Here is a 24,240-nt window from a genome sequence, read left to right as displayed (position 1 = left end):
TCATTTAGCTTGACAACCGTGTTGTTTGCTTGTTGTATTACATGATTATTGCAATAATACAAACATTTATAAAATCTCGAACATATAAATAGTTACAATTATAGTGACTAAGTCACTGTGGATTATAATTGTAATTATATATTCAAAAGAGCATTTCCTAAGATTAGATCAATGCATTGGATTTTCACTGATTAGGCAATCTACGATATGATCTACTTACACATTCGGGGTGTGATGTCTTGTCCAAGGCATGACCAAGTAGATAAGATCAGATTATTTGGTTACATCGGACTAGGACCGATATTGATTATTGATAGATAAATAAGTATCATTGTTATCGAATCTAATCAATGTCACATCGTTGACCATAAGTTAAGTCGATCTTAATTCTAAGTGATAAAATTCTGCAAATTATATTATTTAAATCTTTTGAGTTGTTCATTACTAGCTTACCCTACGATCTAGCCCATACTTACATCTTGGAGATTTAGTAGTATAATTGAGTGGAGTATTATTCATAGATATGAAATCTATAACTTTTGTATGAGAAGTGAAAAGATGATTTCCTTAATTGCTTTGTTCAAAAGGTTAAACGATTGAGATCGTATTTCTGTGATTAAGTTCATGGAAATATCATTAATTTTGAACTTAGTGGGAGTTAAGGATAAAATACTAATGATGGGTAAAATAGTAATTTGCACCCAGTTCGTTAGTAAGTCATCGATAGAGGATTGACTAATTGTAATGGTTATAACAATAGATAGAATATTTATGGTTTGGAAAATATGTTCTATGAATTCAAGAGTTCAATTCCAAGTCTATCCTGGAGTCACAAGGAATTAATAATTTAGTGAAATTATTCGTAAATAAATTCACGATAACTTGTTGGAGCTTGATTTCATGAATCCATGGTCCATGCATTACCTTTGATTAAATAATCTAGAATGTCTCAATTAATTGATTTAATTATCAATTATGATTTTTAAAGTTGAGTAGGTCAATTTTGGAAAATTTTGCAGAAATGTGAGATTTAAAGAATAAAAGAGAATCGTTGAGCAAATTCATTAATATTGATAAATTGGTGTCAATATAAATAAATAATACTAAATCAAGTTTCAAAATATAATTAGTTAATTTGAATAAGGATTTAATTAATTAATTAATTAAAAGATAAATAAATAAAAATATTTGGAATTTAGGCACAATTAGAATTTAAATTCAAAATAAAGAGATTGGACCCAAGTCCATTTGTGGGAGCCCAATACTTTTATTTTTGGTTTATTAATTTAAATTTAAGTTTAAATAAATTTCATTAAGTTGCTTATATAAAGAATATGATATCTAGAGTTTTCAATAAGGAAGTCTCACTTGATTCATTGGGTAAACAAAAACCTAGACAGACTAATCCTTTCTTGATCACTCACTCTCTTCTAGATCTCTATCTCATGTGTTGAGAACCAGCCCACACTAGTTATAGGTTGATCAAAGGCTTGGTGAAGAAGACTGTGTTGCTGATCTAGTTCAATTTCTTGATAATACTTTGCTACAGAAAAGAATCAAATGTTAGAGAGATTGAAGGAATGAGTTGTTCCAATTCCGTTGTGTAGTATAAGTTTCTTTACTTTACTCTTTTTTGTATCAATTTCATAAGAGCATATTCTAAAAATTTACATGTTTGTTTGATAATATGTAAATTACATTAAAATAAATAAATATCTTGTTGTATGTAATTTCCTACAAATTTTTCATTGCGACAAAAAAAAAATGCATCAAAATATTACATGTTGTGAGTTTCATTTTAAATAAATGTGATTGATTGAAAAAAAAAATGTGTTTAATCATTTGTGTGCATATTTTATTACTCAAAAAAAGAGAAAAAAAAATTCTATAAAAGTAAGTATATAAAAACTTATTAAAATAACATTTATTTAAAATAAAATAAATAATAAAAATATGGTTAAAATAGTAAAAGTTTATATATATATATATATATTTTCAACTTATCTGCCAATTAATTTGAATGATCATCAACTATTTTTCTTTTTTTTTCATCCCTCGTATCTTTTATTCTTCTCTACCAAGTGCAAGTGTAAAGGTTTCCTAGTATTAGTGGGCGCTAATACTATTAGGAGTTTGGCATAAGAAGTTCAAAATAATCTCATTAGTGATAATATTAAGAAAGATGATAAGATTGTAGGGAAACTTGTAAACCATGTTTTGTTGTACATAAGAATATTTGGTTAATTGAATTACATTGTTTGGTTAATCGTATGAATCTTATATATTATTAAAAAATAATAATGTAAAATTTTAAATAAAACAAAATAATTATTAAATATTTGTATTATAAATTATTTACACATAATTATCAAAATAAAGTTATTTATATACATAATTATCAAAACAAAATTTGTTGTCTGTGTTTTCACCCAAAGACACGTGCCTTTTTTCATGAGACGACACCCAAAAAGATATGTCCTCGGGGGATCGATCCAACAGTTGGAAGTCGCCCTCCTCGGGTAGTAAGAAGGCGTTGACCTCTTTCCTGGGCCATGTCCCGAGAGACATGACTGTCTACGTAGGGTTACCTCCCGAGGATGCTTGATAGTCACGTATTTTCCTTGCTCCCAACTATGTTCCAAGCCGAGGACCTGGTCCTCGGAATCTTAGGAATAAGCCAGGTGGCAGCCAATGCAGACTAGCTGCCTCAGACGAAGACCTGACAACCCTTTTTGGGCGATTTGAGCGTACTGATGGTACGACTCGACAACTCGCACTCCCACTACGCTACCTGACATGGAAATACGTACAGCATGCCCTGACATTACCAGGTGCATGTTCCCCATAAAGTGATTACCTTACTACAGTGGGTCCCGCAAATCTCGCTTGGGCCGTGATCTCTATTCAATGTGGCCCAATGCATTAAAATGTATTAATCCCCCATTTATGCGGAGAATATGTATTAATGACTGATGATTAAAATTAATGGTCCTAGCCTCTATAAATAGGGATGAGAATCTCATTGTTAAGGGTTCGTTTTTTATTAAGAAATACTTGTGCTCAGAGCAATCTAAACTAGGGCTGTACGCGGTGCGGGTGGTGCGGTTTTTGACCATTTTTTCAAACCAACCCGCGCATGCGATTTTTCTAATTTTCCAAACCGCACCCGCACCGCGAAACTAAAATATCGCAGAAACCGCACCGCAAAAAAATGGTGCGGTGTGGTGCGGTTTGGGTGGTTTGGACTACCGCCAAATAATTAAACTATCATAAATAATCATATTAATATTTCAGCAACACCAAAAGCATGAAAATAAAAAATAAGAAAACTTTCAACAATACAATAATCTTAATAATGGCTCAACAAAACACCTAAGAAAATACAACAAACTTGAGACTAATAAAGTTACAACAACAACAACTATAAGTCAATAATCTTAATAAAGTTTCAGCAACACACCTAAAACAACATAGAACAAACTTGAGACTAATTAAATTCCAACATCAATATGAAAGATACAACTAAAATACTTTCAGCAATAGAATAAAAACACAACAAACACCAACTTCCAGCTCCAAAATTAGTGGGCTTTGGGTTGAGCTTTAACATATTAGACTTAAATAAATATAAAAAAAAGTAGTATTTTTATAATATGCGGTGCGGTGCGGTTTGAACCGCATTTTAATAATTCAAAACCGTAAACCGCACCGCACCGCGCGGTTTAGTGAAAATTCAAACCGCGACCGCACCGCGAAGAATTTCAAACCACATTTTTTTTGCGGTGTGGTGCGGTGCGGGCGGTTTGGGCGGTTTGATGAACAGCCCTAATCTAAACGCTGCCTGAGAAGATATTATGGAAGCTTGCAACTTCAAGCTTACAATCTTTCTAATATAAAAAACTCGTGAATTAGGGTTATTTTATAACCTGAACCACGTAAAAATATGTGTTCATATAGCTATTTCTTTAACGTCTTTCACAAGTCAATTATTTATAAAAAAAATATTTATTTATTTGGAAACATAAATTTTATTATATTTGTGGATTAATTAAAATAAGAAATCTAACATGAAATTACAAAGAAGATGATATCTCAATGACAAACAAAAAGAGATGAAGATAAATATCTCAGGTATTGTAAATATTAATTAAAAAGATATTTATATTTAATAATTTTTTTAATTTAATTAAATATGAGGCCCATTGTATTATAACTTATGGGAATATTTCAAAACCACCCTTTTTTTTAAGGAGTGAAGATTAGTCTACTAGAATAACTTTTCAGGACTTAAAAACTGAAAACCCCCCTCATAACAAACATGTAATCTTCCCCACTCACAAGCAAAAAGGCCATTAATGCAATGTGATAGTGATTGTATTCCTAATATTTTTGTAGTGGCAATAATAGTGATGGCTAAGTCAAGTGCAATGTATCTGCAATGCCTATATTTCAGGTTCAGAGACTGAGGACATAAATACATATTTTTCAAATCAGTGTGGCCCCCTCCTGGTTTGCATCATTTTTTGACCATATATATATATATATATATATATATATACATTCTTATTCTTGTAGTCAATCTCTCAAACATACTTGTTATTTATTCTATGTCCTAGTTAAACATGAATCCAATTTTTTATTTTATTTTATTAAATTAATCCGCTTTATGGCAATTTAATTACTCTTCTTTTTTTTTTAAATTATGGATTAATAATAAGAACAATAATATTTAGATGTGGTAGGCTGGACTGGCTTAAATAATTCAAAATTTTGGATGTAATTTTGTAAATATATATAGTTTATAAAAATAATATAATTATGCATATGTTATATAAATACACTTGATATAAATATATAATGTAATTTTATGAATAAATTATAAAAATATTACTAATATAATATAATTAGTTGGAAAAGTACATCCTATCACATAATAATAATGCATATACATTTATAGGTGTAATGTAAGGTGGGTGTTGTTAATCATAAACCCAAATGATAATTTAAGCACCTAATTAAATGTGTTATTGGGTCCATTAACCATATCTCTTCTATATAATAAGTGTGTAGATAACGAATTTTTTTTTGTTTTAACAGTTTTTATTTTTTTTAAGTTAACTTTAACAGAATATTTTTATATTTAACAAAATATTCTTATATTTAACGGTAGTTTGTAAACACTTAAACTTAAATAAAATAAAATAAATAATTAAAAAAAATTAAAATAGAATATTTTTGAGATATTTTACAATGATAATTATTTAAAATAATAAATAATTAAACAAATTAAAAATAAGATATTTTTGAGATATTTTACAATGATAATTATTTAAAAATAATAAATAATTAAACAAATTAAAATATGATATTTTTGAGATATTTTAAAATATGATAATTATTTAAAAATAATAAAATCATACGTTCTATAACTTAAATAAAATATAATTAAACTTAAACTCACTTATTAGAATAATATCATATTAAACATATAATATAATCTACTGTCAATTAGCAACAAATTACTTTAAAAAAAATAGTAAGAAACTTAAATTTAAAATCCACGTATAATATTTAATATTACATTAAACATATAATATATAATATTTTGTTGTCACTCCCAAATTTAAAAATTAAAATAAACATAAACAAAAATAAATAAATTATTTAATTAAAATAAGATATTTATTTGACATTAATATAAATTTAATAAAAATAATTAATAAATTTTATAAATAAAACTAAACAAACGTGCATATTGCACGTTGTTTATATCTAGTCTCTTCTATATAATAATTGTGTTAATAACGAAAATTTTTGGTTTTAACGGTTTTTTATTTTTTTAAAGTTAATTTTAACGGAATATTCTTATATTTAACAGAATATTCTTATATTTAATCGTTTCTAAACACTTAAACTTAAATAAAATAAAATAAATAATTAAAAAATTAAACATGATATTTTTGAGATATTTTGCAATGATAATTATTTAAAAATAATTAATAATTAAACAAATTAAAAATATATATATTTTTCAGATATTTTACCATGATAATTATTTTTAAATAATAAATAATTAAACAAATTAATATATGATATTTTTGAGATATTTTACAATAATAATTATTTAAAAATAATAAAACCATATGTTTTATAACTTAAATAAATATTTAATTTAAATTCACTTATTAGAATAATATCATATTAAACATATAATATAATCTACTGTAAATTAGCAACAAATTGTTTTTTTTTTAAAACTAGAAAGAAACTTAAATTTAAAATCCACATATAATATTTAATATTACATTAAACATATAATATATTGTTGTCACTCTCAAATTCATAAACTAAAACAAATTTAAACTTAAACAAAATAAATAAATTATTTAATTAAAATACGATATTTATTTCAAAATTTATATAACATTAATATAAATTTAATTAAAAAAATTAATAAATTCTATAAATAAAACTAAAGTAATCATTCATGTTACATGTTTCTTGTATCTAGTGTATATATATATTTGAATGCATATTGCACATTGTTTTGTTTATGTCCGGGATATATATATATATATATATTTGTGTGATTAGATAGGTTTATATAACTCTATTTATAAATATATATTCAGTAGTTCCTTTTTGTTTGTTTAAACTTAAGATTGTGTAATTAAGGCCGTTGGATCAACTTACCCTAACGACCAAGATTTCTTAAACATCTCAGATGAGAAGATCCTACGAACTAACGAACTAAATTTTTTCTTAACGAGTCCACGCACGTGCGAGACCCTGTTTGAACTCGTGCGTCGCCTTCTTGTCCGTGATGCTTTTGGCTCTATTTCTCTCACTCCCTCCAAAGGCCAAAATTTTCTTTTGGGTTCTGAAAAGGCTTCACTTTTGATCACCTTCTTCTTCTTCTGGTTCTCATTGTGAAACCCTTTTCAGCTTTGGGAAACCCCACGTGAATAACCAGCTCAGATCACGCTCTCATTGCTCAGAAGCTGATCTCTGATCGTTCATTCTTGCCTTCCTCACTTGGTAATAGTCTAATACTGACTTTATTATTAAAATTATTTGTTTATTGGATTATGGGTTTCTTCTTAAATTTCGTTGGTATGGCTTGCATAAGATTTACACTTCAGAGTAATTCTTGAGGTTTATTATAATCTGTTTCAGATATCTTACAGCTGAGTTTTGTTTTAGAAGTGAAATTTTGTGCTTTAAGTGTTGTGAAACATTTATGGTTTGACCTTATTTCTCATTTAAATACAAATTCTGATAGTTTTTTACACTAATTTGAAGGGAAAACTAACTGGGTATAGTTTACTTTGTGGAATGAACATGTAAAATATCGTGTGTTCTGCAGCTAGATAGATATATTGATCTCTGTTTCTCTCTCTCTCTCTCTCTCCCTCTTGTTTTGTTTGTGGGTGTAGTTATTTTTATTTTACTTAAAGAAATTTTTCGTTTAACGATCTGTTGGTAAAATCTTTCTTGTGGATCAGATTTATTAGGAAAGCAATTGGATAATGGAGTCTTGTGATTGCATTGACACACAGTGGCCCCCTGATGAACTTCTGGTGAAATATCAGTATATATCAGATGTGTTAATTGCACTTGCATATTTCTCCATTCCCCTGGAGCTTATATATTTTGTTCAAAAATCAGCATTCTTCCCATACAGATGGGTGCTCATGCAGTTTGGTGCTTTTATTGTTCTTTGTGGAGCAACCCACTTCATAAACTTGTGGACATTCTCTATGCACTCTAAAGCAGTTGCTGTGGTGATGACCATTGCCAAGATTTCTTGTGCCATTGTTTCCTGTGCAACTGCTTTGATGCTTGTTCACATTATACCCGATTTGCTAAGCGTCAAAACGCGTGAACAATTTCTCAAGGACAAGGCTGAAGAACTTGATAGGGAGATGGGTCTTATTCTTACTCAAGAGGAAACTGGAAGGCATGTTAGAATGTTGACTCATGAAATTAGAAGCACACTTAATAGAGATACTATATTAAAAACCACCCTTGTTGAGCTTGGTAGGACTTTAGGCCTGGAGGAATGTGCGTTATGGATGCCATCAAGAAATGGAAAAAATCTACAGCTTTCTCATACTCTAAACTTTCACATACAAGTTGGTTCTTCTGTCCCACTAAACACTCCAATAGTCAATGAAGTTTTCAATAGTGTTCGAGCTATGCGTATACCATATACCTGCCCTCTGGCCAGAATTAGACCTCTTGTGGGAAGATATGTGCCCCCTGAGGTTGTAGCTGTGAGGGTACCACTTCTACATCTCGCCAATTTCCAAATTAATGATTGGCCTGACCACTCTGGAAGAAATTATGCAATCATGGTTTTGACTCTCCCTACAGATAGTGCTAGACAATGGCGAGACCATGAATTGGAGCTGGTTGATGTAGTTGCTGATCAGGTTATTTTGTAAAAACATTCCATATTTCATGGCTGTTTTTTAAATATCATCTTATTTAAGTTTGGTATCCTACTGCTCGCTATGCAAAATCTTAAACTTTTCTCACATTTGTTTGTTTCATGGTCTCATGTCATGGTAGTTATGTTCATTTAAGATCATATCGCCTGTAGTTATGTTTCAGTGCTGATCTAATCGTTGTATCACTACTGATATTCAACAATGTAACTAAAAGTAGCATTTGTTGAAAATGATGCTCAATCAGTTGCTGTTATTGTTGTGACGGTGTATGCAATTTACAGGTAGCTGTTGCTCTTTCTCATGCTGCTATTCTGGAAGAGTCTATGCTGTCCCGTGATCAGCTTATGTCTCAGAATGTTGCTTTGAAATCAGCTCAACAAGAAGCGGAGATAGCAATCCATGCTCGGAATGATTTCCTTGCTGTCATGAACAATGAAATGAGAACACCAATGCATGCAATTATTGCCTTGTCTTCACTTCTTCTAGAGACAGACCTAACTCCAGAGCAAAGGGTTATGATAGAGACTGTACTAAAGAGTAGTAACCTTTTGGCAACACTTATTAACGATGTTCTGGATCTTTCTAGACTCGAAGATGGTAGCCTAAAGTTAGATATTGGAACATTCAACCTTCATGGGGTGCTTGGAGAGGTAATTTTTATCAATATCACAATGTCAGTTTAAACAGAATATATACTCCATATGCTTGATTATGTGACACTTAATTTTTGATCATTTTTACTCTGTAGGTCATTAATTTGATCAAGCCTATTGCTTCGGTAAAAAGATTACAACTGAATTTGATTCAAGCCCCGGACTTACCATTCTATGCTGTTGGTGATGAAAAGCGTCTTATGCAAACTATTTTAAATATTGTTGGCAATGCTGTGAAGTTCACAAAGGAGGGTTACATTTCAATTATAGCTTCTGTTGGAAAACCAGAATCGTTAAGAGAGTTGCGACTTTCCGAATTCTATCCTGCCTCCAGTGATGGCCATTTCTTCTTACGAGTTCAGGCATGACACCTTAATGTGTTTTCTTTTCTGTTTGTGTAGTCTTTCAAATTTGTTTCTATTGATATGTATCATGTTCTCTAATAATTAGTGTAGTTTTAACCATTTGAAGATGTGCTTTTTAACTTCATTTTTCACTTATTAATCTGATCTGAGCACCTACAACATTTTCCGAGTTATTTTGTTAAATTGATAGTATTAATGTTTTAAAATGGCTTTGGTTACTGTATACTAACTTGTTCATTCATGTTCTGCCAACCGTTTTTCTACAGGTTAAGGATTCTGGTTGTGGTATTCACCAGCAAGATAAACCCCATTTATTCACCAAGTTTGTACAGCCACAAAGTGGATCTGGTCGGACTGCTAACAGCGGTGCTGGACTCGGGCTCGCCATTTGTAAACGGTAGACACAGATTCTTAATCTTAACTTATTATGCTCACATCATAATTTAATCATTTAGAACCATCCCCGGTAATCACTCCAATTATGTTTTCAAGTATACCTTCATTACCGTTTCCATTGGCTTCATTACATTTTGGTTATATTAAGATAGTCATTGCTATAGTACTATTAATGCTAAGTGTACTTATTTTGAGCTTTGAGCTTAATGGTAGATTGCTTAACTATTATTATTTTTGAAATGGTTGAATTAGGTTCTTGAATCTCATGGGGGGTCATATTTGGATCGATAGTGAGGGAGTCGACAAAGGGACCACATCCTCATTTATTGTAAAACTTGGCATTTGTAATAACCCAAATGACTCCTCTATAAACGTTCAAATAGGAGAAGGGGCAATCCCAATGAACATGAACCAATCCATATAGATTATCATGGGACAGCCATCCACATAACAAAGAAGCACCATGGATTGTTTACCTTGATGTTGAAGATTTCTTTTCTTTGTCCGCCTTCGGAGGGGCGGTAGAAGTCGCCATCACCAACTGGGGTTTATTGGCAGCCTGAACATAATTATGGTTCATTGAAACAAAGGCAAGGCTTAGCCTCTTTGATTCTTTAGTCTGATGTTGTATGATCGCTAATCCGAGATAGATATATTAGCAATGAAATTGTACTTTATATGAGAAAAATATGCACATCCTTCCAATTTTGTCTTGTATTATCAGTAGGGTTCAATGTCATCATTGATTCTGTGGTAAAGTGAATTTGTCACTTGAAACCCATTGCTGCTATTGAAGTACTTAATTATTAGTTTTTTGGGGGGACCTAAAGCATTAACAATTAGTCCCTGAATTATAATATATAACAATTAACTTCTTAATCTCATTAACGAGTAAAATTAAGCACCAAGTCTATCAACAATGCCACCAAGCCCTTCATTGGCTGCTCCTTTAATCACATTAGTAGACTAAGCAACTTCAATGCTCATAACCTTGCCTTATGGGCTAGTACGAGTAACTCTTTTGGGACCATATATGTGACACTATCCCACCTGGGGTCTTTTGTAATTCTAAACAATGGTCTCCTAATTCTATTGTATCTTGATTCTCAATTAATGAAATTGCCATCACCTTTCAATCAAAAATAATTATTGATATAAAGATAACATGACATTTTGTCACATAAAAATCTTGAGTATATTATTTTGTTGGTGAGACCATTTTATTTTAATTATTTGTTTTTTAAAGGGAGAAATAGAGAAAAGAGATTAGGATATTTAATTAATTGAGGTAATGTATTTTATAATTTACCATTCTATATTGCACAATTAGTTAAAAAAATTTACCAACAACCTCACAAAGAGGTCCCAAAAAAATATGCATCTCTAAAAGATACAATAAATTTTATCCTGCCCATCTTTGCTTCATTTCCCAACTTCGACAAAGCCAACAAGGAGAACATCAATTGTCATCGTATTTGTAAAAAAAAATGGGTTAAAAAAAATATGTTATTTATCGCAAAAGCTTTATAATTATGATATAAATAAATTAAGTTGTTTATTATGTTGCTTGCCGGCACAAAATTAATAACAATTTTTAACTTCAAACCTAAACAAGACTTCGCTTGAGATGATATGGCAAATGACAGCTTCAATTGCAAACTTGAGTTGTGTCCCGATTAAGTGTAAATCTATGATAAAATTCCTCTCCTAAAGTATGCTGGCTGAGTTCTTCAAGATACTAAACATTTGAAAATTATAAAGCAACAGAAAAACCAAATAAATAATTAGATTGACAAAAATCAAAAAGCAAAATATTAAATTAGGCAAAAGTAGAAAGATTTTGTAACTCCTTTCATCTAGAATATCAAGTAAAAAGGTCCAAAACAAACAGAATTGATTCTTCAAAACTATCCTAAAAAAGTGAGAGAGAGCGCAAGGACCATCATCCATAGTCAATACAATCCTCCGATGCACTTCTCATAGGTTTCACTTCTTAGGTTTCTTAGCTCCCCTGAACGAAGAACACAAATATATAAGTATAATTTAAAGATGATCTTCATTCCCTGATTTGCAGGAAGAAATGAAAATGTAAATAAATTATTACACTTACTGTGTAGGTTGAGTTACCACAGCAGCAGGTGGGGCAGGTGTTGCTGCTGGCACTTTCTCTCCAGGGCCCTATATATAGGCACGATAAGAAGATTAGCAGCGTCACAAAATTACTCGGTTTCTTGTTATAATCCTGAAAATGTTGCTATAAAAAAGTTACATTCTTAATTGCAGTAAAACAAGATGATACCTGGGCCAAACGTTCCTCTCTTCTAGCGAACTTCCTCTCCCTGCTGGCCTTGTTCTTTGCCCTCTTAGCCTCAAACTGATCGGACAAAGTCTTCTCTCTTGCCTTCTCGGCCTTAGACTTGTGAATACTCTCCATCAACACACGCTTGTTCTTGAAAACATTACCCTTCACCTTCATGTACATGTCATGGTACATATGCTTGTCAATCTTCTTTGACTCTCGGTACTTGCGAAGCAACCGCCTAAGAACACGCATCCTCCTCATCCACAGGATCTTGGTGGGCAGCCTAGCCTCCCTTGTACCCCTACGCTTACCTAAAATACCAATATATTAACAATGCATTCCATGGTATCATCAACACTCGATACAACTAGATAAACCCCCCAGTTATCTGATATGAGAAATACAATCCTGTACGGAATGTACAAAACTCATAACTAAAAAATTTCTCGATCTATTAATGAGTATTGAGAGGTAAACTATTGTACGAACTAATTCAAAATTTACAAAGAAATTCAACATTTCACGTTCAGCTCTCATTATATTAACCACAGACACATAATACAACTGGTGAACTACAGTCCAATTAATAAAACCAGACGAAACCAAAGTCTAAATTCCACTCCCCAAATCCAAGTTTTTGATTTCGCCACAAACAGCAGAAAAATAAAATTACCATATCCAGAGTGACGACCCTTTCTTTTGGCCTCCTTCATGCGGCGAGCACGGGAACGAGAATGAATATTGGTTGGCTTCCTGAGGATGAAACCATCCTTGACCAACTTTCGGATGTTTTGGCCTGCATAAAAGAAGTTACAGAACATCAATAAACTACGTAATTACATCAAAAGATAACGAAATTCAGCTGCATGCCCATTGACATGCTAATACCAAATACTCCTTTGTCAAGAATACCAAACAATCATAATTTCCTAAAAAGAGTACAAACTTTACTAACTAAGCATATAAAAGAAAACACATTACTCAAAATTAGCATTCAAAAACAAAACCCTAGCTCAAAAACTATCAGATTTAGTCAAAACTAGAATAAAATTTGAATTATTTGCATTACCAACTTCCTCATCCTAAGGCATATACAATACCATACCAAACTATCAGTTTCATTTGGGCCTCAATGAATTCAGATCAGCCAGCAGAGCATAATCAAAACTTATATACAAAACGAAAAAGATCAAAGTCATATGCATGTACATGTACATATACATATACACAAAGAGTAGCACTTTATTATGAATACAGTAAAGGAAATGAGAAAACGAAACATACGAGAGTTGGCCATGGAGATTTCGTTTCCTTCATTAGGATCAAGCCAGACCTTGCCTCGTCCACACTTGAGAACACTCGCGGAGAGCCGCTTCTGGAGCTTCAGCGAAACCATCTTCCTCCTCTCTCACTGGCAGCTGCTATTGCAGAAAGGTTTGGTATATGTGGTAGAGAAGCTTTTATATATACATCATCTTTGTGTTTAACCCTAGGGTTTTTACACAGTTGTTCCTTTATTAGCCCTTCTTTTCATTTTGACTTCAACGGTCTAAGATCTGTCCACGTGTCAGAAACTTTGATGGGCCTCATGGAGCGGGTTTGGCCCAAATTGCTTAATCAGACTTGGGTTTTGTTTCTACTAGCAATATTTAGTCGAAACAATGTTACACGAAACAAAAACTTTCATACACTACAAGTTTTTTTTAACAAAAATGTGGTTTGTTCCTTATTATTCTCATACAAATGGTGGAAGTTTCTTCTTCATGTATCACCCACATCCCTGATCTTAGAGCAACAGAAAAATACCATAGGTGTCGACAATCTCTATCTATCAGCAACAACAACAAGATCTGGATCCAAAAATCGAAAACCAAAAAACAACATTCAATTTTAAGGAAATTAAAAAAAAAACAAGTAAGAAAACTCTCAAACCATATCCTGTTATTTAAATTCATCATAAACACCGACGAACAACAAAGTGAAATCAACTAACAACTTAGAAATCATTGGCAATCAGCAATGGATTATCACCATCAAGCTATCAATAAATATTCAATCCAAAATAAAAAAAAATAAAAACCACTTCCAGTAAGATTTAGAAGCAAAGATGGAGGAAAAAAAAAACTCCAAATGAACAAGGTAAGAAATAAAATATAGTAAAAACAGGGAAATTATTTTAAAATCTATAATTATTAAAATATTTACATGGTGTTATTATTAGGATGTATTTGTGTTTATAACACTAAACTTGGATTATGAAATGTAAAATTTCCACTGAAAATATTGTAATATTTTTTTTATACAAAAAAACTGAGTTTATATACCTTTCAGAAAGTAGAATATATTATACCCAAATTTTGGCATTGCCACACGACGACCCACAAACTTGAAGATGTGTCAGAATACGTGGTGAAATGGCAAAACATTGCAACCACCGTCGCTCACCTAGGAGGATGACCCCCATCATTCCCTTAGCACTTAGACGAATCAGATCTCGCCAACACAAGTCTAATCCTCCCATAAAGCAAAGTCAAGTGGTAGCCAAGGGCCTTCGCCAATCGCCAACCGCATGAGGAAGAAGTACTAGCCAATCGCGCTAGCCAATTGCCAGAATTGCTAGCCATTAGCTAGGAGCACTAGTGAATCGCCAGAGGCCCTTGTTGTTTGCTGATCACTGGGGAGACTCGTCGCTCACCGGTGGCCCACGCTACTCAAGCCTACTCCCGTGCCATAGTGCATCGAGTACACACCATAAGCCCCAACTGGTCGCCAGGAGTCCTAGCTGGTCGCTAGAGGCCCTCGTCGGTCGTCGCTTGCCGGTGGCACTCGCCACCTGAGCCTCCTCAAGCACCACAGTGTGCCTTCAACATCTAAATGAACAAGACACGTCGAATTACCATTTTTGGTGACACAAAAAGCTGCCTTTGTCCAAGTGTACAAAAATTAGTCTGATCAGGAAACAAGTTGCCACCATCAGCTCTTCCCATCTCCGCGACTATAAATAGTGCAAATCAAGATGTCGAGGGGGGACCAAGACAAAGATCAAAAAGACAGGAGCAGGACTAAAGATCGAGTTAGATTTGTCTAGTTGGCTCATTAAGTCGTTAACTATTCATCTTCAAGAGAGCTCTCATTCTCCATTGATGTAAATGCCCCACGAGCAAGATCAACTCAGTGTACTTGTTATTGAGGATTTAAGGTTCATCATCAATAATACTGACTAAGTGGACGCAGGTCATCTTTTTGGGGTCGAATCACTATAGATCTTTGTCTCTTTCATTCATTACTGCTTTTATTTCTCTTTCTTTGGTTCACTGTTCACAACCAAGATCCCACTCCATATTTTACATAGAAAACAACTCTTCATTTTTCACTTTGTGAGAGTTGACGAAAAAAGGAGTCAACAAAATCCAATACCAAATATGGTACAAAGTAGTGGACACCAGGATGATAAAAAAGAATTATCTTAATTTCGAAGCAAGTGAAGAATTTATATTGAATGATTGAAAATATGAAGCCCTAAGAAAATAATAAATATTTGTAGAATAGTAGTTGTTGTTTCTTAATATATGTTGCTTTTGTGTTGTTGTAGTGTTGATGATAGTTTTTTAATAGTACGCGTTGCGTTGCTTTGGGGTTGACATATAGTTGCCGAAACTGAAACTGAGACAACACTACTTTTAAAACTTAGAATTGATGAGATCATAAATTAAAATAACATTTGGATTATGTAAATCCTAAAATTGACAAATTTTATAGAAATATCTTTTTATTTAAAAGATAATTTTACTTTCCCATTATTGTGATTTTCAGAATATTAAGTTTTATATTATTCCTTATTTAGCTTGACTTGATCACAATATGATTATAAAGGGAAGTTGTATCTTAGTTATATAAAGCAAATATTTTGTACTCACTCAAAATCATTTTTGGAATATTGTCTTTTATTTTTCGTGCAGCTCAAGCTAATAAACTTTAGGAAACTAAATATTTGAAGTAATGAGTTGGTATTTCTTTCTTGAGATATTTGATTTGACACATGTATTAACTGTCCCCACCAAATTCGCATCTGTTGGGTCCGAATCTTCTAAAAAATGCAATTCTTCATCAATCAAGAATATCTTTAATTATTCTTGCTTTTATTAGGAGATTCTTTCTCAGTCTTTCTGAGCACAAAATGGACTCTATAAATATGCTTCTAATGCATTGAGAACAAGTGAACTTGTTGGCGCATAATTTGTGAGTGTATTGTAATATTTGTGAGAGTTCCTTATTTGTATTCAAAATCATAGTATTCACGTGATCTTGTAGAAAAATGAGTGTTTAGTTTTTTGTGGTGAGTTTATACCATGTTCATGAGTGAATACACATTGTAATTTGAACACAACTTTTATAGTCTTCGGGAGATGATTTTTACAAGCCTTGCGCCGAGAGGATGCAAGCACTCGCTGATCATTGAAGATAGTTCAAGTGGTTGAGCGTTTCAATCAATGTCAGATTAGTGAAGAGAAGTACAACAAAGTTGTGGCAAATCTCAAGAGGGAGTCTTGTTTTGTTTAAGTCAATATTTTGTACTTGTGATTCTTTATTAATTGGTTTTATTCTCTGGGCGTGGCCCCAAGGAGTAGGTTATCCGAAAGAGTTTCTGAACCTTGTAAAAATTCGTTGTGTTCTTTATTGTTTTTGCACTATATTTATTGTGTTCAGTTTCTGTCGTGACAAGTTCGGATTCTGTCCCGACAGATCTGAAATCTGTTTCAACATTTAATTACCATTCCGCAGCTTAATTAATTCACATGATTTAATTAATTTGGTCATTACTAAAACACAAAATTTCAGATTCATCAATATAATAAAAAAAAACAACACGATATAAACTGCAACAAGACGAATACTAAAAATAACATACCCAAAATAATTTACCACTTTTTTTTGTAAATAATTGGTGTATAACTTAGAAGAAATAGTTCAACCAACTTGTAAGAGAAATAAGCTTGGATAACAATCAGGTTGTGAGAGCTCAAATAGCTTGAAAGAATAATAGACAAAATGCCAATGAGGTTGTTTGAACAAATGTTTTTTGGATCTGAGCTTATTGAACACTCACACAAGAGGCGAAGGTGTTGTGAATGATGAGAACAACATGACTAGTGGGTGTGGATGTGCCGTTTGTAAACTCACTAATTTTAGTAATGTAGTAGGCGGTTGGATCATGCTGGCGACAAAGAAAAATGGTTGCAAGCCAGCAGAGTGGTGCGACACAGTGTCTGTAACTAAGGAGGACAAAAAGGTCGAGCTTGGGCAAGAAGGTGATGGAGGAAGAAGAAGAGATAAAAGACGATGGTGGAGAAAGAGGAGTGTAACGCCCCATGTCACTATAGCTGCTTCCTGGAATGACGACTGGCCCTACAAACCAACACGAGTCTTTCCAGCGTGCTTTGTCAAAACTTCCCAGGAGGTCACCCATCTTGAGATTACTCCAAGTCAAGCACGCTTAACTTTGGAGTTCTCAAGTGATGAGCTACCAAAAAGAAGATGCATCTTGTTGATATAAGTAGTACCCATCAATCCATTTAAGTCATCTTCAACTATGTAGTCCCATACCTACACAGTCTTAGAATCATCACACTTGACCATCCCCAGGCGGTGTGGGATTGCACAGCTTTACCCGGTCTTTCCCCTTACGGATCACGTGATTCTGACTGTCACAATCACCCCCCCTTACGGGCCCGACGTCCCCGTCGGCCACACTTCCGGCTGAGTCAAGGCTCTGATACCATTTGTAACGCCCCACGCCACTATGACTGCTTTTTGGAATGACGACTGACCCTACAAACCAACACGAGTCTTTCCAGCGTGCTTTGTCCTCACTCGCACGCTTCCTGGAAAAACTTCTCAGGAGGTCACCCATATTGAGATTACTTCAGATCAAGCACGCTTAACTTTGGAGTTCTCAAGTGATGGGCTACTGAAAAGAAGATGCATCTTGTTGATATAGGTAGTACCCATCAATCCATTTAAGCCCTCTTCAACTGTGTTGTCCCATACCTACACAGTCTTAGAATCATTACACTTGACCATCCCCAGGTGGTGTGGGATTGCACAGCTTTACCCGGTCTTTCCCCCTACAGATCGCGGGATATTGACTGTCACAAAGAGAGAAAAAATGATGGAGGAAAAAGAAGGAGAAAAAGTGATGGAGATGTGGATAACGTGTGTAGGAAGGAAATGGAGATGGAGAAAAGTGTCAGAGATGTGTACTCGTTTTTATTATTTTGAATTTAGAAAAATAAGTGATTTAATAAAAAAAATGATTATCTTATTTCTTCTTCTTTTTCCTTCATATTTTATTACGAGCCCTAAGTGCAAGTAAGAAGACCAATCAACTGGGCTTAGTACATATATAGCCTACACAATCACATGTTCAGCTCATTAATGGATATATTCATAACTTTTTGCCCGTCTTCATCAAACCTTTTTAAAGATTCACGGTTAAGTCTTTTTGCGATTTTTATTACTTACTAAATCATTATTCTTTTTAATTGTGTACCTACAAAGTGATTATAGTTGAGCATGCAAAAATATTTAAAAAGGTATATTCTTGAATTTTATTATTGCTCTTATTGTAAATATTGATCGATCGATACTTTCTTTTCATAGACATAGCTGCCATCATCATCATTTACGAAATACTTTTTTTTTTTGCTATTATATAAAATATTAGTGGTCATAATTAGTGTATCCAAACATAGCACACTTAAAATATATTTGGCAATGGCATCCACAAACAACTTAAAAATTATTTCATTCTTATTTCGTTTTTTTTTTTGCTCCAATCTCAGTACAACAGTCTCATTTTTACTAGTTAAAAAGGATAAAAATAATGGACCGAAATGTTTCTTCTATTGTATTGTATTAATTTTTGCTCAAAACTTTACAGAGGATAAACAGGGGTATAAATATGGAAGTTTGTTATAGGCCTTGGGCTGTGATCTGTACATCAAAAATACTGTCGTACAACTTTTCCTGATTTTGTGCAAAGGGAATATTCAAGGACACTTATGGCAGCTGGTGTAACGGTCACAATGATTGGAAATCAATCGTGATCCTTATCATTTGAGCAGTGTGAGGTGTCACCAGCTTTCATTTCAATATGCCCCCTCAAGTTGTGCTATGGTGAAGGGACAATGGCAAGCTTGTTTTTCAAATAATGAAAGCTAGTAATTGATAATGACTTTGTAAGTATATCAGCAGTCTGTTCACCTGGAGGAACGTATCGAACTTCCACTTCTTTGCTTTGAACTTTATCTCTGATGAAATGTATGCCTATTTCTATGTGTTTCGTTCTTGAATGAAACACAGGATTGGATGCGAGTTGACGAGCTCCTGAGTTATCACACCAAATGACAGTAGGATTAATGACTCTTATTCCGATTTCTTTGAACATAGATTGCAACCATATAACCTCAGTGCAGGCTTGAGCTAGAGCATGGTATTCAGCTTCGGTGCTAGATCAAGCAACTGATTTTTGTTTCTTTGAACTTCAGCTTATCAAATTTCCTCCAACGTAAACACAGTAACCTGTTGTTGATTTTCGATCGTCTAGAGAACTTGCCCAATCTGAATCGCTAAAGCTTTCGATGATTAAATTTGAAGTTGGAGAGAATTTTATACCTTCCCCAATTGTACCTGCCAAGTACCTTAATATTTTCTCACAAGCATGCTAATGGTTTTGAGTGGGTGCTTGGAGAAATTGGCTAAGTTTGTCTACTGAATATGCTATATCGAGTTTTCTGAGTGTAAGGTATTGGAGAGCTCAAGGTGATGTGCTCAAAAGGTTTACTATCTTGAAGGTGAGGATTGTTGCTCTGGTTTATGGGTGTTGGGCATGGTTTGGCGTTGAGCATATTGGTGCGAGTAAGGAGGTCAATTGTATACTTTGTTTCAGACAAATGAATACCATCAACCCCTCGTGTTGTCTCAAAACCAAGGAAGTAATTGACTGGACCAAGCTTTTTTAGAGCAAAATTGTGACTAAGTTTGGAGATAATCATGGAAACTTGATTTGAATGTTGCTTGTGAGGAGAATATCGTCTACATAAACAAGAACAAACAAAAGAGCATCATCCTTATTGAAATAAAAGAGAGAGTTGTCAGAACAGAGTTATTGAAACCAAGGGGTGAGGGTAGCTTGAAGTCGATCAAACCACGCACGTGGAGCTTGCTTAAGACCGTAGAGAGCTCAATTAAGTTTACAAATGTGGTGAGGATATTTAGGGTCGACATACCCGGCTAGTTGAGTCATATAGACGTCCTCTTCAAGAGTGTCATTAAGAAAGGCATTATTGATATCAATTTGTTGGATATCCCAACTGTGGGTGAAAGCCAAGGTGAATATAACATGGATGGTGGAAGATTTAACAATGGGGCTAAAGGTTTCATAAAAATCGATTCCAGGTTGTTGTTGAAAGCCTTTTGCAAGAAGGCGAGCCTTGTGGCGTTGAATAGAACCATCTAAGTTAAATTTAAGTAGAAAAATCCATTTGTTATCAACAATGTGCTGATGTGGTTGAGGGGGAACTAGAGTCCAGGTGTTGTTGGTCATTAAGGCAGTGTGCTCTTCATCCATAACATATTTCCACGCAGGAATAGCTAAGGCTTCAGTAACAGACTCAGGGGTTTTTATGAGCAGTTCTGGTGAAGTAGTGGAAAGAGAGGCAAGGTAATATTTAGGCTTGAAAATTCCAGCTCTGGAGCGAGTGATCATTGGGTGAGTTGGAGGTGGTGGTACAGGTGGTGGAGGAGGTGAGGAAGTGGACAAAGTTGCTGGGGAGGAGATATCAATTGGAGGACAAATTTCAAGCAGTATAGAGGGAAAAGAAGACATTGACCTTAGAGTTTTATGCTAAGTATTGGAGGGCCTTGGAATTGAATTCTCACCATGATTTAAGGTTGTTGCAGGAGGAATTGACAAGCAATTGGAGTCATCAGCAGGTGCCATTGGTACTAGATCATCATCCTGAATGTTAGAGAAGCTAGAAGGAAGCCATTGATTGTATTGAAGACCAGTTGAAGTGGAGGAAGGAGTGGAATCAAATGTTTTATTTGTTTGAAATTCATAATTAAAAGGAAACTCATGCTCATTGAAGGTGACACTTTGAGCAATGTAAATCCTACCAGAGGGATGCAAGCATTTATATCCTTTGTGATGGAGACTATAACCAAGAAATATACATTTGATGGACCTGAAATCGAGTTTATGACGATTGTAAGCTTGAAGATGAGGAAAATATGCACACCCGAAAACTTTGAGAAATTTTAGATGTGGTTTGACTTTAAAAAGAGTTTCTATGGGTGATTTGTGATTGAGGGTAGGTGTGGACATGTGATTAATGAGAAAGGTTGTTGTACTAAACGATTCCCACCAAAATGTCAATGGAAGTGAAGCTTGTGACAGGAGGGTGAGTCTTATTTCGACTATGTGACGGTGTTTCAGTTCATGTTTGCCATTTTAAGGATGTGTGTGAGGACATGGGTGTTGGAAGTGAATACCTAGGGAGCTAAGAATTGGTGCAGGACTTCTATATTCACCACCCCAGTCGGACTACAATGATTTGATTTTAGTTTCAAATTTTCTTTCAACTAACTGTTGAAAATTTAGAAAGACCTACTTAACTTCATATTTTAATTTAAGAGGGAAAATCCATGTGAAGTTACTGAAATCATCAATGAAATATACATAATATCGAAAACCATCATTGGATAAATAAGGAGTAGGACCCCAAACATCTTAATGTATTAGTTCTAATGGCTTGGAGGTGTTATTTTCTGAAATGACATAATGTTTATGCTTGGATTTTCCTATATGATAAGCATCACAAAACTGAGAAATTGACTTCAAAGAGACTTTTTCATTGGCTAACATCGTTTTCATCACATTAATATATGGGTGACCTACTCTTTGGTGCCACAAGTTAGCATCGGACTTTGATTCAATAAGTAAATACTCTCCGCTATGGACCGTAATGGGCAAAACAGACTTGACAGAATTTAAAAATGCAGAGGAAATTTCATGTGACTTTGATACATGATGACTGAATGGATTTGAGTGATTTGGAGTGGAGGATGATCAAGTAACTTGCAGCTGGTATAAACCAATTCTATGCACTCCCCGAAGCAGCTCCCTCTTCGTGGTGAGGTCCTTCACAATACAATAGTTAGCATAAAACTCAACAAAAATCAGATTGTCACGGGTTAGTTGAGATATTGAGAGCAAATTTTTGGCAATTTGAGGCACACATAAAATATTTTTGAGATGCAGAGGGTGAGAAGAATATGGAACTGTGATTGTGTTATTACTAGTTTGAGTAATAGATAGAGATTGGCCATTACCAATGATTAGATGAGTTATACCTTTTTGCTCAGTTTTCTGCTGCAAGTTTGAAGCATTTGCAGTAATGTGATTCGTAGCCCCACTATCGATGTACCTACCAAGCATTCTCATTAGAGATATCAGTTAGAGAAATGAATGCTTGCTGTCCATTACCTGAAGAGTTTGGATTAGTAAAATGCATATTGTTCTACTGATTGCCAGATTGAGGTCTAGATGATGCTTGGAAGGTAATGTCGAATCGATGGTAGCATTTGGAAGCTACATGTCCAGGTCGAGAGCAGAGTTGGCAGATTGGACGATTATTACCACGACCTCGTCCACGCCCTTGATTTGTAAAGCCACGACCACTGAAAGAGTTTGGGGGTGGACCACCGAATAAGAGGGATTTTCGTAGTTGAGTAGCTATATTGTCATTTGGAATAGTTTGATCTGAAGGAGTGTTGAGTTGGTCAAGCCTCATTTCTTGACTCGGTAACATGTATTGGACTTCTTGAAAGGTAAGCTTGTCATGACGAGAGGTAAGGTTGACAACCACGGATTCATAGTCATGACCAAGTCCACCCAGGATGTAGAGTATTAGGTCCTCATCAGATATTAGTTGTCCAGCAGCAGATAAGTTATCAGCAATTGCACGCATTTTAAGCATGTAGTCATGGATTGAGAGGTTACCTTTCTTGAGAGATTGGAGCTGGAATCTGGGTTGAAGAGTGCGTACTTTGGAGCAGGCGGTGAAGAGGATTTCAAGGGTTTGCCACAGCTCCATGGATGTTTTAAATCACACAATATGTCCAAACATCGACTCTAAAATAGAATTCATAAGCCAACTTAAAATGGCTTGGTCAGTGCGAATCCAGATTGTATATCCAACGTTAACTTGACGAGATTCACCGGGGATAGTACCACCGGTGGTATGATTGAGAAACTGTGAGGGAGAAGACTTGGTGCCAAGGATGTATCCATCTAGTTCAAGAGCTCGTTAGGCAGGCAATACTTGGGATCTCCAAAAGGGGTAATTTGTTCTGTCAAGTTTTAAGGTGAGTGGAGCAAGGTGAGAAGAAGGAAAAAAGCCAGGGGCTTGACTGAGAGTAGGTTGAGCCGGTGCGAAGGCTCTGGTAGATGTTGGTATTGGAAGGGACATGGAAGGCGATGGATTTTGAGAACCAGGGGGAACAGAGGTGACTGTGGATGGTTGAGGACCTGAGCTGATAGCCAACGGTTGTTCTTCTGACTGTTGAGGGGTGGCCATTGACGTGGGAACCTGAGACGTGATACCAAGTTAAAAAGGATAAAAATAATGGACTGAAATGCTTCTTCTACTGTATTGTATTAATTTTTGCTCAAAAATTTACAGAAGATAAACAGGGGTATAAATAGAGAAGTTTGTTACAGGCCTTGGGTTGTGATTTGTACATCAAAAATTCTGTTCTACAACTTTTCTGATTTTGTGCAAAGGGAATATTCAAGCACACCTATGACAGCCGGTGTAACAATCACAATGATTTGGAAATCAATCGTGATCCTTATCATTTGAGCATTGTGAGGTGTCGCCAGCTTTCATTTCAATAGTTCTATATCAATTTATATGTGTTAATTTTTTTTTCTTTTTTTTGGCATACATGTGTTAATTAAATTATATAATTAAAATAATGAGACTTTGCAAAGTCTATATCTACTAATG

General features: G+C 34.2%; 2 protein-coding genes across 2 annotated transcripts; one reads left to right on the top strand and one right to left on the bottom strand.

Moving 5' to 3' along the window:
* The first annotated feature begins 6,836 nt into the window (after nucleotides 1-6,836).
* Nucleotides 6,837-10,751, top strand: LOC133789324 (ethylene response sensor 1). The gene is made up of 6 exons (XM_062227173.1): nucleotides 6,837-7,038; nucleotides 7,506-8,435; nucleotides 8,735-9,103; nucleotides 9,202-9,468; nucleotides 9,738-9,868; nucleotides 10,120-10,751. The coding sequence occupies exons 2-6, from the start codon at nucleotides 7,530-7,532 to the stop codon at nucleotides 10,289-10,291; spliced, it is 1,845 nt and encodes a 614-aa protein (XP_062083157.1). The 5' UTR covers nucleotides 6,837-7,038; nucleotides 7,506-7,529; the 3' UTR covers nucleotides 10,292-10,751.
* An 884-nt stretch (nucleotides 10,752-11,635) lies between these two features.
* On the bottom strand, nucleotides 11,636-13,635 carry LOC133789331 (large ribosomal subunit protein eL19y). Its single transcript, XM_062227184.1, has 5 exons — nucleotides 13,454-13,635; nucleotides 12,843-12,965; nucleotides 12,167-12,480; nucleotides 11,978-12,045; nucleotides 11,636-11,878 (listed from the first exon to the last, which is right to left on the bottom strand). Exons 1-5 carry the CDS (start codon nucleotides 13,563-13,565, stop codon nucleotides 11,854-11,856), a joined length of 642 nt encoding a protein of 213 aa, XP_062083168.1. The 5' UTR covers nucleotides 13,566-13,635; the 3' UTR covers nucleotides 11,636-11,853.
* Nucleotides 13,636-24,240: the final 10,605 nt, after the last annotated feature.

This window comes from Humulus lupulus, chromosome 1, assembly GCF_963169125.1.
Source record: "Humulus lupulus chromosome 1, drHumLupu1.1, whole genome shotgun sequence".
Taxonomy (NCBI): domain Eukaryota; kingdom Viridiplantae; phylum Streptophyta; class Magnoliopsida; order Rosales; family Cannabaceae; genus Humulus; species Humulus lupulus.
Note: the sequence above shows the minus strand (reverse complement) of the source record. Positions and strands in the feature narration are given on the sequence as shown.